Below are 16119 nucleotides of genomic sequence, written 5' to 3' on the forward strand. Positions count from 1 at the left end.
GTAACAATTAAACATGCAGACGTGGAAACAACGATTCTACACAAAATTAGTTCCGCCTTATTAACTTGTATACACCTCGGTAGGAACCAAAAACGAAAATAGGGAGGAACTCAAAACTGACAGCACACACTGATTGAGAGGCAGTTACACTCCCACCAAACATATCAACTCTACATGTTTCTTAATTACTGTAATATATAAAATAAACAAAACTAAACAACTTCAGTCCTTAGCTTCTCCAGGGATGATCAACAGACTGCACCTGAAGTGGAGATAGAGAAAGATAGAGTGACAAAGAAGAGATAAAGACAGAAAGAGAGAGACTGGAGTCTTCGGTCTTCAGTCTGCCTCCACCAGCGTCACCGTCTTTTGGATTGGCCTTTCCAGGTGGACAGGTTTGGAGATCCGCTTTCCCTTTTCATCAAGGGTAGAGTCACTGAGAAGCAATTTGAGTCTTCGCACTCTTCAATCCTTTCCTGGGTATACTTCAATAACCTTAGCCATCCTCCACTGGTTACGTGGTGTTGTATCCTCTTGCAGGAGTACAATATCATCGACCCTTGCATTTCTGTGATTCTTGGTCCACTTCTGTCCGTGTTGAAGATTCTTCCATCTTGTCCAGAAGTGGTTGGATAAGAGTTGAACTCTTACGCCATCGCTTGCGGATGTATAGATCTTCCTTGACAAACTTTCCAGGAGGTGGAGCGAGTATTGTAGACTTCATGGTGAGAATTTTGGTTTGGAGTCAGAGGTTCTGGACTGGATGAATCATTCAGACAATCAGACGCTTCTTATGGTGCGAATCTGTCTCTCCCAGACACCACCCATATGACTGGAGGTTGGGGTGTTCATGATGAACTCGCATCCAAGCTCTTCGGCGAACTCTCGTCTTGCTCCGACAAAGTTAGTTCCTTGATCACTTCTTAGTTGGCGCACATTTTCACGAATGGCGATGAATGAACGCAGAGCGTTAATGAAGGCACCCGTGGTCATGTCGTCGAGCATCTCAATGTGAACCGCTCTGGAACACATGCAGGTAAGTATCAAGCCGTAACGCTTCAACTCCTTTCTTCCGTCCTTCACATAGAATGGTCCAAAACAGTCTGCCACAGTAGGTGAATGGAGGGGCTGTTTCCATCTGGTCCTCCGGGAGGTCTGCCATTTTTTGCTGTTCAGTGCATCTCCTGAACTTTCTGCACTTGGTGCACTTGTAGATATGGGATGATACTGCTTTCCTGCAGCCTCGTATCCATATGCCATTGGATCGAAGCGCATTCATGGTCATCCGTCGTCCTTGATGGAGCATTCGTTCATGATAGTGCTTAACGAGTAACTTTGACACATGACTGTCTTTCGGTAGGACCGCTGGGTGCTTAACCTCTGGGTGTTGAGTGGCATGCGTTAAGCGGCCTCCAACTCTGAGGACACCGTGGTCATCCAGGAAGGGATTCAATCAGTGCAACTTAGTGGCTCTGCCCTTGACAGGTATCTCCTTGTGACTCTGGAGTAACTGAATCTCTTGGGAGAAGGCTTTGTTTTGGACCATCTTGATTATGGTCAGCTCCGCTTCTCTCCTTTCCTCTAAACTGGTGGCTTCGCAGGACTTTAGCTTGAGACCTTTAATGTTGTTGACATATCGCTGGAGTTTGGCGATAGCTTTCACCATTCTGGACCAGTCTGAGAACTTGTGCAAGCGATCGAGCACCGACCTAACTTCTTTCGCCTGGGTGTCAAGGACCTGGACCTTCTTCAGTTCAGGGTCGTCACTTGTAATCTCTCCCACCTTGACTTCTCCACTTGGCAGCTTCTCCTGCCAAAGGAAGTCTGGGCCTGTGAACCAGTTAGAGGATACCAGTTGCTCTGCTGTGAGACCTCTTGAGGCGTGGTCGGCTGGATTCTCTTCCGAAGCCACATACCTCCATTGTGTAGACTCGGAGCTTTGCTTACGCATCAAGCAAAGATTTGCAACAAACACATGAAATCTTCTGGCTTCGTTATTGATGTATCCAACCCTTGAATCAGTCCAGAAGAATTCCTGTAGGCACTCTATTTCCAGTTCTTTCTTGAGTATTTCGCTGGTCCGGACAGCTACCACTGCTGCTGACTGCTCAAGACTTGGTACGGTTGTGACTTTAGTAGGGGCGACTCTTGACTTTTCCACTACGAAGGAACAATGAACTTCATTTGTTGTACTCACTGCTCTAAGGTACGAGCACTCTCCATAGCCTGACACACTGGCATCGGCGAAATGGTGAAGTTTGTAGTGTTGGACCTTGAAGCTTGCTGGATCGTAGCATCTTGGAATCTTCACCACAGCCAGATTTTGCAAGTCTTTGAGCCAACATTCCCACAGAGGGCGTAAGTCATCAGGTAAGGCGTCATCCCAGCTGAGCTTGTCACGGCACATTTGCTGCAGAATCTGCTTTCCCACCAGGATGAAGGGTGCCACGAATCCTAGAGGGTCGTATACTGAAGCGACCGTGGACAGGACTCCTCTTTGGGTAAATGGATTCTCTTTGACAATCACTCGGAACTGGAACTCGTCAGAAGCCACGCACCGACTTTCTATGTGCAATTCAGAACAGTGCCATGTCCTTGTCTTGTGTATTGTGGCTAGGACTTTTCTTACTGTTAGAGATGAACTTATGCAGTCGGAGTTTGCCTGTGCTGCAAAGCTCTCTTGCTTTTTTCACTAGCTGGATTGCATGCTCTTCAGATGCAACACTTGACAACCTGTCATCAACATAGAAGTTCTGTTGGATGAACTTGATAGTGTCTTCACTAAATTTGTCTTGCCCTTCAGCAGCAATGTGCTTCAGTCCATAGTTGGAACAGCCAGGTGACGATGCTGCACCAAATAAGTGGACTTTCATCCGATAGATGGAAGGCTGGTTTTCAAGATTTCCATTCTTCCACCAAAGGAACCGTAGGCAATCTTGGTCTTCTGCCTTAACATGGAATTGGTGGAACATGCATTCTATGTCACACATGATTGCGACTGGACCTCTTCGGAAGCGATACAGAACTCCCAGTAAGTTGTTTTTCAGTTCTGGACCTGTCAGTAGGTGGTCATTCAAGGACATCCCTTGATAATTGGCGGAGCAATCAAAAACGACACATCTTTGTCAGGTTCAAACTCCTGAGACACTTGTAAAAACACTTAAATACAGAAGAGACAGACAACAAATTCAAAGTTTCTCACAGCGAGGAGAGTGAAACAACTTACCCAGTGACATGCCGCTCCACTCTGAGTATGCCATTCATGCTCCTCTCTTTTTATTTTCTTTAGGAGGTCCCTAATACATGGTCGTGCAACTCTAAGGGGAGGGGGAAGCAAGCAGTTGCACAAGCTGTACTTGTTGCCTATGTGTGTGTGTGTATGTGAGAATAATTACTTTTTGTGCATGTGTTCTTATCTTGGCACATTTTGCATGATGAAACTTCTTCAAAGTTGCTGCTGGCATTCCCAGGCACCTGCAAGATTAGTGGTGTTGGGAGTAGCTGGTCAGCGTCTGGGAATGCTGCTTCAAAACACTCAAGACTATTGTCTATTGTCAAAGCAAACGGATATAAGGGTGATAACACTATAATAATTGAATTTACATTTTATTCTAACAAGCTTTTGTGGATGATACACCCCATGGTGTATCACAAGCTGGAGCCTTGTTGATCTCTTCCTCGGGGACCCTTTCGGCATCTCCACGAGCTATAGTCTCATCCATGAAGGTCTTGTAGTCTTTGTAGTACCGCTCGTCTCTTCTTAGCTTCCTTTCTAGGCACTTGAGACGATGGATAGCACAGATCTTGTTATCAGGTAAATTAGGTCTTTCTTTCCTGAATGGTAGCGGCATTTCATAGTGACCGTCGCTCTATAACTTGATGCCCGTCTCCATTTTCGATAGGAACCTTAGATCCTCTTGAGAGATGGGGCTGACCTCGAAGTCAGACTCCAGCATCTTGATGACATCTGCAGGTAAGACCACTTCTTTGATCTGTGTTCTACAGACATAGTGCACTTCACTTGTGAGGTCTGATGAGGACGGAAGACCTGGCATCACTTGCTTCACAATGACATGGTGACTTATTCCAATTGCATCTCCATAGTTGAGACACGGGTTACCACATCCTACCACACTCCAGCCTGTCTGTTCTCTGAGCAAATGGCTGATGTTCTTCACCAGGGACAACTTGTCTTGGGACGAGGGCTTGAGCACAGTTGTAGCCAATTAACAGGCCAACAACGCAGCTTTGCTGAGGAGCAATCTCATCTGCTATGTGCTCAAGATGAGGCCATGCTTTCGCTGTCTCTAGTGTGGGAATATGGTCTCTGTTTGCAGGTATAAACGCTCTTGAGTAAGTCACTGGCAGAGAGATTATCTTGTCTGAATAAAATCCTCTGACTTGCAGGCCAATCAGTTTACGACAGGACACGACCGTATTTCTTGAAGCCAGCGTGGAAAGCTTCAGCTGAACTGGTTCACTCTTTGTATTGAGAGCTTTTGCTGTCTCATCGAGGATATCAAGGAGTGCATACACCAATACTTCACGGTTTGGCTCAGCCGTAGATGACACCCACACTGGAATTATTGTGGATGTATGAGTGTCTCCAACATTCTGGACAACTTTTAGTGCTCTTGCCTCCCTTGGTGGGTTATCTGCTTGCTCTTGTGGCTGGTCATTCCTTCTTTCTTTGAACTTGTCACTTCTTTCTTTGAACATGTTCTTTGAACATCTGTTGCTGTTGCCACAGGCACCATGCCCCTGCTGACAGACACCACAACCTTCCCTCCACTCACTGCCAGCCGCCCTCCGGTCGGTGGGTGTCCAACAGGGAGCCGTCTGCCGGCACAAGAGCCGACCCGCTCCTCAACTCGCCGTAAGCAGCTCGTGAGGGATGCGGTGCGCCACCACTCGTCCCGCTCTTCCCACCTGGCGAGGAATCACACATGTGGCCCTGGTTTGGGTGGTGGGATGGCTGAGCTGGCTTGTTCCCCTGAAGACCGAGCGGCCGCTCCCACAACCCTGGTCATCGGGGACTCCATTGTGAGGCATGTCCGTATGAGGGAGGCGTTAACTTTGTCGTTCCCCAGAGCCACCGTTTCCGACGTAACCAGGAAAATACCAGACATCCTGAACTCTCATCCGCAGGCGAAAAGGATTATTATCCACGCAGGTACGAACGACATCGCCAGGCAACAGTAAGAACTTTTAAAACAGGACTTTAGACACCTTTTTAATTCCATTTCACAGTCCAAAGTGACTGTTTTTATCTCTGGCCCCACCCCCACCTGCGGCAGAGGGATCCGCAGATTCAGCCGTCTGCTGAGTCTCAACACCTGGCTCTCCTCTGCCTGCAACTCCCACCACGTCGGCTTCATCAACAACTTTGATGTTTTCTGGGAGAGACGACACCTCTTTGGGCCTGACGGGCTTCATCTTAACAGGGGAGGTGCCCGCATGCTCTCAGCCAACCTGGCTTACGGCCTTCAGCATGGTATCATCCCCAAACCCACACCTGTTGCTCTGTCAACCTCTGATTGATGTCCCCCAGGTCCATGCTCCTATCCACGCAGTTCCACCTCTGACCACCATATACACAATACTGGACTTGGACCTCAAACTTACATCAACACTACTTCCATTCCGGTAATCATTACACTACATCGACACATCAGACACCGCCATACTCACTCTGTGAACCCTCATAACCTCCGACCACTCAATAGACACCCATACCCCACCTCCATGATCAACAAGCCACCTGTCACCATCAATGTAGCACTTTTTAATGTTCGCTCTCTTTTAAATAGAACCTTTTTAATGAATGATGTGATTTTAGATAATAAGTTTGACTGTCTTCTTTTAACTGAGACATGGCTTGGTACTGACGCATCCGTTGTTCTCACTGAGGCCTGCCCACCAAATTTTATTTTTTTTTATTCTACTAGAGAGGGTAAAAGAGGAGGTGGGACGGCATCCATCACAAATGACTCGCTGACCTCAAATGGAGTGTCTTTTAACAGTTACAAGTCATTTGAGCACCATGCCTTTACTTTTAGCAGCCCCCCGATTCTTTGTATCACTGTATACAGACCACCCCATCACTCTAGTTCTTTTATTAGTGAATTCTCTGAACTTTTATCAATCATTCACACTTCTTATAACAGGATTTTATTATCTGGTGATTTTAATCTACATGTTGATGATACCTCGGATCCAATATCCAGAGAGTTTTTAAACCTTTTAAATTGTCTTGATTTTAAGCAGCATGTCACACAGCCAACTCACAACAGAGGACACACCCTGGACCTGGTCATAACCCATGGCCTGTCCATCGGTGTGTCCTCTGTTGTTGACCTGGCTATGTCTGACCACTACTGTGTATTTTTTAGCATCACCAGTTTTAACCAGGAGGAGGCCCCGGTGAGAACAGTGAGGAGACGCTATTTAACTTCTGAAGTGGCTGCAAATTTTATTGAGATTTTACAGAGCACTCCTGCTGAAATTTTACCTGCACCTTATGATTTTATCGTTGATAATTTTAACAGTAAACTGAAGTCAACTCTGGACTCAGTAGCTCCACCTGTAACAAAAACAATAAAAAGGAAACCTACACCCCCGTGGAGAAATAACGATGAAATCAATAAACTGAAAAGAAAATGCAGGAGTGCTGAGAGAAGATGGAGAAAAACTAAATTGACAGTTCATTACGAGATTTTATGTCAACAACTCAAAACCTACAATAATACAGTAAAAAAGGCACGAATTTCCCATTTCTCACAACTCATTTCCAACCATAAAAACAATCCCCGGTTCCTCTTCTCCACCTTTAATATTTTAACAGGCACTAATTTTAATAACGTTTTTAAGACACCAACAGACGATCTTTGTGAAAACTTTGCAGACCACTTCAGAACTAAAATCAAGGACATCAGATCCTGCCTGTTACCCCAGAAAGTTTTGCCTGTTAACACACCTGGACTGTTGTCCTTGCCTGAGGAGAGACTGGAGAGTTTTGCCCTGGTTGATGCAAGGACACTTGGTCGAGTTTTCTCCCAAGTAAGCCCAACAACCTGCCTTTTAGATCCAATTCCCACATCACTCTTAAAATCACTTTATGGATTCTTTGAGGAGCAGTTTTTAAACATCTTGAATTGCTCTCTTCAGACGGGTGTCTTCCCCACCGCCTTTAAAACGGCGGTGGTGAAGCCCCTTCTGAAGAAGAGCAATTTAGACCCCAACAATCTTAATAATTACCAACCCGTATCCAACTTGCCGTTTTTAAGTAAAATTTTAGAAAAACTGTTTTTTTACCAACTTAATGACTTTTTAAACAGAAATAGCATTTTAGAGAAACATCAGTCTGGCTTTAGGAGGAACCACAGTACCGAGACAGCACTTTTAAAGATTTTAAACAACATCAGGTGGAATTTAGATAACAAAAAGCTTACAGTCTTGGTTCTACTGGATCTAAGCTCTGCTTTTGATACAGTGGACCATCACATTTTATTAAATAGACTTAGATACCTGGTCGGCCTCTCTGGTACTGTTCTTAACTGGTTCTGTTCTTATCTCACAGGCCGATGTTTTTATGTAAGTATGGATACATGTTCCTCAGGAACCCATGAAATTGAATGTGGGGTTCCCCAGAATTTCCTGCAGCTCAACCAGGACAAAACTGAGGTTTTAGTTATAGGTCCTGAAGGCCAGAGAGAGAAACTTTTACCAAAATTACAGGATATTAAACCAGCCGACTCTGTTAAAAACTTGGGCGTGATTTTTGACTCTGAGCTAAATTTTATCCCACATATCAAAAATATAACAAAAGGTTTTTATCACCTTAAGAACATAGCCAGAGTCCGCCCGTTTCTCTCTACAGTACGGAGGTGCTAATGCATGCTTTTATATCCTGTCGTTTAGATTACTGTAATGCCCTGCTCTCTGGTCTTCCCCAAAAAAGTATTTTAAATCTCCAATTATTACAGAACTCAGCCGCACGTGTGCTGACGAGGACCAGAGGGCGGGAGCACATTACACCGGTTTTAAAGTCTCTGCATTGGCTCCCCGTCCGCTTCAGGATCGATTTTAAGATTCTCTTACTGGTTTTTAAATGTCTTAACGGCTTTGCCCCTTCTTATTTATCTGATCTGTTTTTACCATATCAACCCCCGCGGACCCTGCGGTCCTTCGGCACTGGCCTTTTAGCGAAACCAAAACCCAGAACAAAAACCCACGGTGAGGCAGCATTTAGCCACTATGGCCCCCACCTGTGGAACAGCCTGCCGGAGAGCCTCAGGACTGCTGAGACTGTTGATATTTTTAAAAGAAGATTAAAGACGCACCTTTTTAATCAGGGTTTTAACTAATATTGTTAAGCTTTTCTTATGTTTTCATCCTTTTAGTCCGATGTTATGTTCTTATTCTTCAGCTTTTAACCCCAGTGTTTTGTTTTTATCTTTTAGTCCTATTTTATGCTCTTAGTCTTTAGCTTCTAACTCCAGTGTTTCCTCAGGGGGGTCCTCCACACTGGGGGCTGTTCGGGTATGCTGAGGGGGTGCCATCCTTGGGTCCCTTCGACACGGCCGGCTGGGGGTTCCTCCCTTTAATGTGGGGGTCCGCCCGTCTATCGGAGTCGGGGGGCCCGGGTGCTGGTCCTCCGATGGCACGGCCTGCAGCCCCTCCCAGTGTGGACGGCCCCAAAGGTGGCGTTTCCTTGTTCCTCAGTGCCATGCCATGTCTCCCGACTCTGTGTGATTGTGTGCTTGCGTGTGTGTGTGCGTGTGTGGGTCTAGTATGGAGGGTGGGAAGGAGGGGGCTTCTTTTTGCTTCATTGTTTTCCTTTTTAATTGTGGAAATTGTTTTAATTCTGGAAAGCACTTTGTGTTGCATCTCCTTGCAGGAAAAGTGCTATACAAATAAAGTTGATTTGATTTGATTTGATTCCTTGCTCCATTAGCCCTTGTTGACATCCTCTCTTCCTTGGTACGATCGTCATGAAGACAAGTTGGATGTCCTTTCTCACAGGTGTCGCAGGTGTTTCTATCTCCACAGTCCTTGGAACGATGGCCGCGCTTCAGACAGCCGAAGCACTTCTCTTGAACGAATTTGATTCGCTCTAAGATTGTCCTTTGCATAAACTTGCGACACTTTTGCAGACAGTGTCCTGCCTTCTCACAAAAGACACAGCTTGTGGCGACGGCTTTCTCATCTGAGTTGGTTGCTAAGACCTTTGCTCTGGGATCTCTGCTCTTTACACCCTTGTCTGGAACCTTCTCACTTGGCTTCAGAGCGTGGAGTGATGTTATTGGGCTGCAAGCAATTTTGGCTTCACGTGTGAGGAACTTGACAAACTGGCTGAAGCTTGGGAACATGTGAGTTTCCTCTTCTATTTTTGTGACCTTCCTATTCCATCTTGAAGTCAACCAATCTGGAAGCTTAGAGAGTATTTTCTGGTTCTCATTGCAGTCATTAAGTACTTCAAGACCTCTGATCTGAGACATCGCAGCCTCACAGCTACGCAGGAAGTCTGCTAGTTCTTGAAGTTCAACACTGCCTTTGGTGCTTATCTTGGGCCAGGTGTCGATCTTATCTCGGAAGGCCTTGGCAATGAGGAATGGATTGCCATATCGCTCTTCTAGGATACGCCATGCAGCATAATACGATGACTAAGTGCCTAAGAAGTAGCTCTCGATGGCCTTCTTGGCAGGTCCACCCACATACTTGCGTAGGTAGTATATCTTTTCTTCGGCTGGTATGTTCTTCCTGTCAACCAGCGTCTGAAAGGACACCTTCCAGTCATTGAACCTGAGAGGGTCGCCATTGAACACTGTGAGTTCAGGAATCGGAATGCAACTTGCACTGATAGATTCGGCGAATAATCTGACAAGGGCTGCTGTGCCATCGTCAGGCCTGCCTTGTGACACAGCTGAAAGTAAAGAACTGTGTTGTTCTTGCTTCAAGTGTGTTACAGCTGGTTGTGTGGAACGGTGCTGCAACAGGCTAGTCCGAGGCTTGACTTCCTGTTCCCTCTTCGAATAGACACGTTGATGGAGAAGCTCATCTATATCTTCATCTGAACAGTCACCCTTACATGATCGACTTGAACATTCGCTCTGGTCATATACTTGCTGTCGTGCTTTGGCAGCCTTTAACTTCTTGATTGTCTCCAATCGCACAAGTTCTCTGCGCTTGGCTTACAGCACTCTTTGTCTTTCTGCATTCGCAGCTTCTTGTTGTGCCTTTAGCAGTGCAGCTTCAGCTTCAAGTCTCTGAAGTTCTTCTTGATGACGCTCCTGCTCTAGAAGTACCTACAACGTGGCTTCATGGGCTGCAATGTCAGTAGCTGCACTCTTTCTGCTTGCAGAGGAACACCTTGAATGATGAGAACTGATGGCTGTCCTCTCTGAGGCTTCAGACCGGATCTCTTCGATGACCTTTTCGTCAAGCCTTTGACCCCCTGCTTGCCTCTGGACTTCAGCCCTTCTTTGTTCCAGAATGTCCATCACATTATTGACAATCTTCTTTGTTACTGTTTCACAGGCGTCAACTCTGCGACGTGTGTTATTGTCAGGAACATCAACGCGTTTCCAATCATCAGAAACGGCATCCAAATTTCTAGATTTCTGGTGTACTTCAGTGACATATTAATTTAGCTGCTTGTCTGAGCACTGACCACCATTTAGTGCTTGGTTAGCTTCTTTAGTAGCAACCTTCCACTTCTCATAGCGCACACTGAAACGATGAGCAACTTGCTTAACTTGCTCCTCATGCAGTTCCTTGCCCTTTTCCGTTAACTTGCGGACTCTTCGGACGAATTGTGGCTCTTCTGAGGAAGTGTGGTTGTTAGCTGCTATGCTTTCAAGCATTTCTTGTGGTTGCACAGTTGCTCTGACCTTATGCAATTCTTTAGCTTCCCATTCCTTGTCAGGGTCTTTGATCTCCATTTCTGGGCTATGTACATCTGCCAGTACTACATGCTCACCGCTCTTTAGCGACATCTTACGTGCCTTTATGTTTTCTTCACTGCCCGCTGTGATGTCTGCTGGAGCAGTAACTTCTCACTGCTCGCTGTGATGTCTTTTGGAGCACTAAGTTCTCACTGTAACTCCCTCGGATGTGCAACGATCAGACAGCTACTAGTTCTTGTCTTTTACTGATGGATTTATTACAAAACCAACGTGAAAACTAAAAGGGTACAAAGGATACAAAATACAATAAATTACAGGTCATATAATACAAATATACAATAACTAAGACTAATAACTAATAAGACTAATAAGGCTAATAACTAAACTAAGACACTAAGAGACTGAAAGGAAAACAATACAAAACACATATACTGTACCTTAATGGCTGCACACATGCCTTAGGAGGGAATTATAGAGAAGATCTTCAATCCTTTAGCACCTATTCGCCTTTGAGCTCTAATGGCAACAACTGATCTTAATTTCTATTGTGTGTGGTGTAACAATTAAACATGCAGATGTGTAAACAACGATTCTACACAAAATTAGTTCAAAAATGAAAATAGGGAGGAACTCAAAACTGACAGCACACACTGACTGTGAGGCAGTTACAGGTAGAGTCTCAAAATGATTTATATATATCAAAATGAAATGTACAAATACATATATAAAAACAAGGGCTGTCAAAATTAACCTGTTAATGCATGTGATTAATTTGGAAACAAGAATGCGTTAAAAAAAGTTTAACATGTGATTAATCGCGTCATGTGTCTTCCCACGCGCAGCCGGGTGAAGAGCCGCCTGACACACTGCAGTCGGTGGTTAGATCACAAGAGTGGAAAACACTGTTAAACTACTCGTCTAGTCTAAATTAACTTTTGTGGTTAATCAACAGGGAAATTAGTCACCACTAACATCCATAGTGATAACTGTTCCTTGTGTGTTGTAAGTGCCATGTTTAGGGTTGGTGTCCTTCCTTCACCACCATCACTCCAACAAGTTGAAGGTGGTGTTTCTGGTTCTTCCATCTCCAAACTAACAAAAGTGGCTGAAGTGTCAATGAGGCCAGCAGCAGCAGGGTTTTTATATTTGTATATTTGTATATTTAATTAGTCTTCTTCAAAAATTCTACCCCCATACTCTGAAAACTATTTACCTTGTAAAGCTTGAATTTTCTTCGGGTCAAGAGCCTGCCGACGCAGAGGGATCCAGTTTACTGGCCCCTCCTTTCAGGTTGGACTTGAGGAGGACATCGACATTGAAGAGCCCAATCAGTAGAACCCGCGCCATCCCATTGGGGGTGGTACAAGCTTTTGCAGTCTCCCAACAATGTGACGTGACAGTGACAGTTTTATCATCCCCGATTTTGACCTTATGTAAACAAAGAAATCAAAGAAATAAACAAAGATTATTGCCACAAGCAATAGAATGCCAAAAAATGCGTACGTTTTAATGTTTGTTGGAAATTGATCAATTTATAAATACTGACTTGTGAAGGTCTGGAAGGTGTGCAAAGTGACGTTTCACCTGGGCCTTTACTCTCAACATCGTGGTCAACATCTTTGGTGGGGTGGTCGTCAACATCTTTGTTGGTGGTGTTGTAGATGGAGACAAGCTTTCTCACGTCCGCCAACAACGCCAGAATTTCTAAGAAACAAAGCGCTACAAGATTATACAGACAGCAACCATAGAAGCCAATATGTGTCTGAAAACCACATCTCGAGTTTTCAAATATTAACCTCATTTAGAGATGAACTTGTCCAATAAGCCTCAAATCAATTGACTTATCATTGAAATAAACACATGGGAACAAGAACAAGTTTTCCTGCTTATGACCAATAGGTTTATTATAAACCCAATTTTTTGGACTTGCTTTCTCCTCCTAATTTTGATTCTTGGTCTTTTTAATTCCAGTGATTATGACTCATTAATTTCAGTCTTTTAAATAGTTATTTTAAACAGTTATTTCTTAATAAAGTTGTTTGTTTCTTTGAATTCCTTTTGTAAAGTGCAATTGAAATGAGGTATTATTATGATAGGTATGTTTTTAAGTCTTCAAACATACATACTCTGAAAATGCAAGTGGCCAACCTATATGACCACATAGGTGGGCAACGAATGGTTTGTAGATTTAGAAAGGGTCTTTAGAATCACCTTCAGGTCTAAATGAACTAATACCATTACATAGAGTAATACTTGATAATATAATACTCAATACTTGCCTTTAACTACCATGTTCCGCAGTTTGATGTTTTCTTTCTGTAAGGCCTTGATCTGGCTCTGCTGGTCTCTGGTAAAGTTGTCGTTTCTCTGGCTTGACGATTCTGATGGATCAGGGCTGACCTGATTGTCCTCTGACAGTAGTTCCTCCGCCGCCTGTCTTTGCGCAGCAACCTTGGCTTTTTTCTATAGGGCAAAGATGTTCATTTTTAATATTTAATCATAGATAGTAATACAATACACAAATGATCCCTAATGTGATATCAATTTCTTCTGTTAAATTACCTGTTGTGGATTTTCAGAGCCTGAGGCTTTGTTGCCAGTATTGGTATCTTCATCACCAAAGTCCGGGCGTTTTGCTTTTCTCACCCTCTTGCCCGACATGTTATCTGGATAGAGTTCCCGCTCAGCAGCTCTGAGTGTAGCCTCTTTTTCTACATTTGTGTGGAAGGATAGATTTTCTTCTTAATACCGAAACTCAACAGCAATAAAATAATAATCAAATAATTACTATCAAATAACTTGTTTTTTTCCCAAGTATGTATGTGTCTACGGATGGATTTGACATAAGTCCTGTAAACCACCCGCCCAATGGAAAAAGACGTTGCAGAAAATCATTTTAAGGTTAGTTTCAGTTCTAATTCAAACCAACCAGGAGATAGAATTATACAGATTAACTATTTAAATTGGAAGTGATGACACAAAGAATTGAGCTGACATAATTAGAACTGAAACATTATAAAGTCCAAGATAATAAATATGTACTATATCCTGATTGGCTGACATTTGTCACCTACCTGGAAAAGTATTTTCTGTTTATTAAAAAGCTGGCGAGACATGGAGACTCCTGTTACTCAACAAATACTCATTAGCAATTATTGCTTTCAGAAATTAGTGTTTAAACCTTCTAATGAAAACATTTTGTTTTGACCAAACATAAAAAATAATCAAGGACAGCCTCTTTAAAAACTATCTCTGGAGATCTTGGTATTACTACATTGTAAAACAGTCAAAAGTGGGATTCACATTTTGATAAACAGAACAGACATTATGTAGCTGTGTTGTAGATGTAGATGTAGATGTGTTGTGTTTAATATTGCAATGACAATATTACTTTTCATAAATGATCTATGCTAACATAGGCCCCAAATATTGATGCCTACCTGAGATGAAACGATTCACAATGTGTTTGTGCTGTGGCTGAGGGGTGGAGTACACCACTGAGCCGAAGTTTGTGTAAGTATCAACTTATGTGGTGTTTAGGAGAACAATATATTCTTTAGCTATATTAACTTCAGCAAGAATCAGACCTATAGCGTCCTAAAGAGACACTCTAGAGCAGTGATTTTCAACCATCGTCAGATGTGCCGTGAGAAATTATCCAGTATCACTTATTTTTTTAATAAAGCGGTAGAAAATGAATGAATAATATTTATTAATCATTTTCTACAAATAGTATGTCATTGTCGAGTGTCTGTGCTGTAAAGACTGGCAGAGTAATGTAATATTCGTCCATGTGGCAACACGGAGCTGATTGGCTCGTTCCCCAAATAGAATTAGTGATGGACTTGAGAAGTCGTGGTGACAGTCATGGAGAAGTTTTTAAAAAGGACGACTGCAAACTCCGAACTGGGCCCTGGACAAGATTCTGACCCGGAGGAAGGTCCTAGTATGAGTGGTGGGAAAAAGAAAGCAAAGACGCTGAGCTCAAGGCGATATAGTGAAAGCTATCTTTCGTTTGGATTTACTTTCACCGGGGATGAGACGACACCTATTCCATTGTGCCTGGTATGTGGCGAGAAGCTCTCCAACAATGCCATGGTGCCAAGCAAGCTTAAACGCCATCTCCAAACGAAACACCCGTCGCTTCAAAACAAGCCAATGGACTATTTTGTTCGCTTGCGTGTAAACACAGCGAAACAGGCAATGTGCGTTTTGTGGATGGAGATACGATCAGAGAAAACTTCCTATTTTGCAAGGCACTGCCAGAAAAAACAACTGGAGAGGAAATTTTTCGGGTCACATCGGAATATCTTGACCAGGGAGGACTTACGTGGGAAAACTGCACAAGTGTTTGCACTGATGGAGCTGCAGCCATGGTCGGGCGCACCAAAGGCTTCGTGAGTCGAGTGAAGGAAAGAAACCCAGGTCTGATTGTTACGCACTGTTTTTTGCACCGTGAGGCCCTCGTCGCTAAGACTTTACCAGCAGAACTGGTTCCTGTGTTGGATGATGTGGTGCGCATAGTGAACTTTGTAAAGACACAACCTCTGAAAAGCCGGATATTCGCATCTCTGTGTGAGGAAATGGGAGCAGAGCATAAAGCCTTATTGCCTTAAAGGGTGAATTCTAGATGTAGTAATTTAATAATGTTGAACATTATGGATAGGTTTAGAGTTAGGGTCACCTTGTGACAAACCCTCAGAATAAATGCAATGGTTTCTAGGGGACACAATAGCACAAACAAGCGAACCAATGATGATCAAATGATTAATGATCAAAGACATAAAATTACTCAGATATAGTGATGTTCCCCTCATTAAACAAAGGGTGTCTTAATTTAAAAAAAAGATCTTGCCCTGTGGGGAGCCTTTTCATGATGCTGTCAGACACTATGTCACTGCCAATCAGTGACACAAAAAGCACTTTCAGTGGACACACTTTGACTGTGAGCAGTCATAACATTGACTTCAGCCATTACCGCTCTGTCCTACTTGCTCTATAACAATGTGTCTTACAGTTGTACTGTCCTGGCTATGACTTGCTATAGCCTAATGAATGTAATTTCCTGTGTGTATGGGGGTTACATTTTTGATTGTGGGGTATGAGGTGGAAATAGTTAATATGTTAAGCTCATAATTAGTTCTATTTGGAAAAATATGTTTATTTAATAATGTGGAGATTTTTTAGAGAGAAGGGCCTCACTGTGGGTATC

General features: G+C 43.6%; 1 protein-coding gene across 1 annotated transcript; it reads left to right on the forward strand.

Moving 5' to 3' along the window:
* The first annotated feature begins 4755 nt into the window (after positions 1 to 4755).
* On the forward strand, positions 4756 to 8366 carry LOC144894597 (uncharacterized). Its single transcript, XM_078787944.1, is given in 7 exon segments — positions 4756 to 5048; positions 5091 to 5198; positions 5298 to 5494; positions 5574 to 5646; positions 5727 to 5775; positions 6265 to 7870; positions 7873 to 8366. Coding segments are annotated over 7 exon segments (2820 nt in total).
* Positions 8367 to 16119: the final 7753 nt, after the last annotated feature.

Source organism: Doryrhamphus excisus, linkage group LG21 (assembly GCF_037039965.1).
Source record: "Doryrhamphus excisus strain RoL-2023G ecotype Guam linkage group LG21, RoL_Dexc_Guam_v1.1, whole genome shotgun sequence".
In the NCBI taxonomy this organism is placed as follows: Eukaryota; Metazoa; Chordata; class Actinopteri; order Syngnathiformes; family Syngnathidae; genus Doryrhamphus; species Doryrhamphus excisus.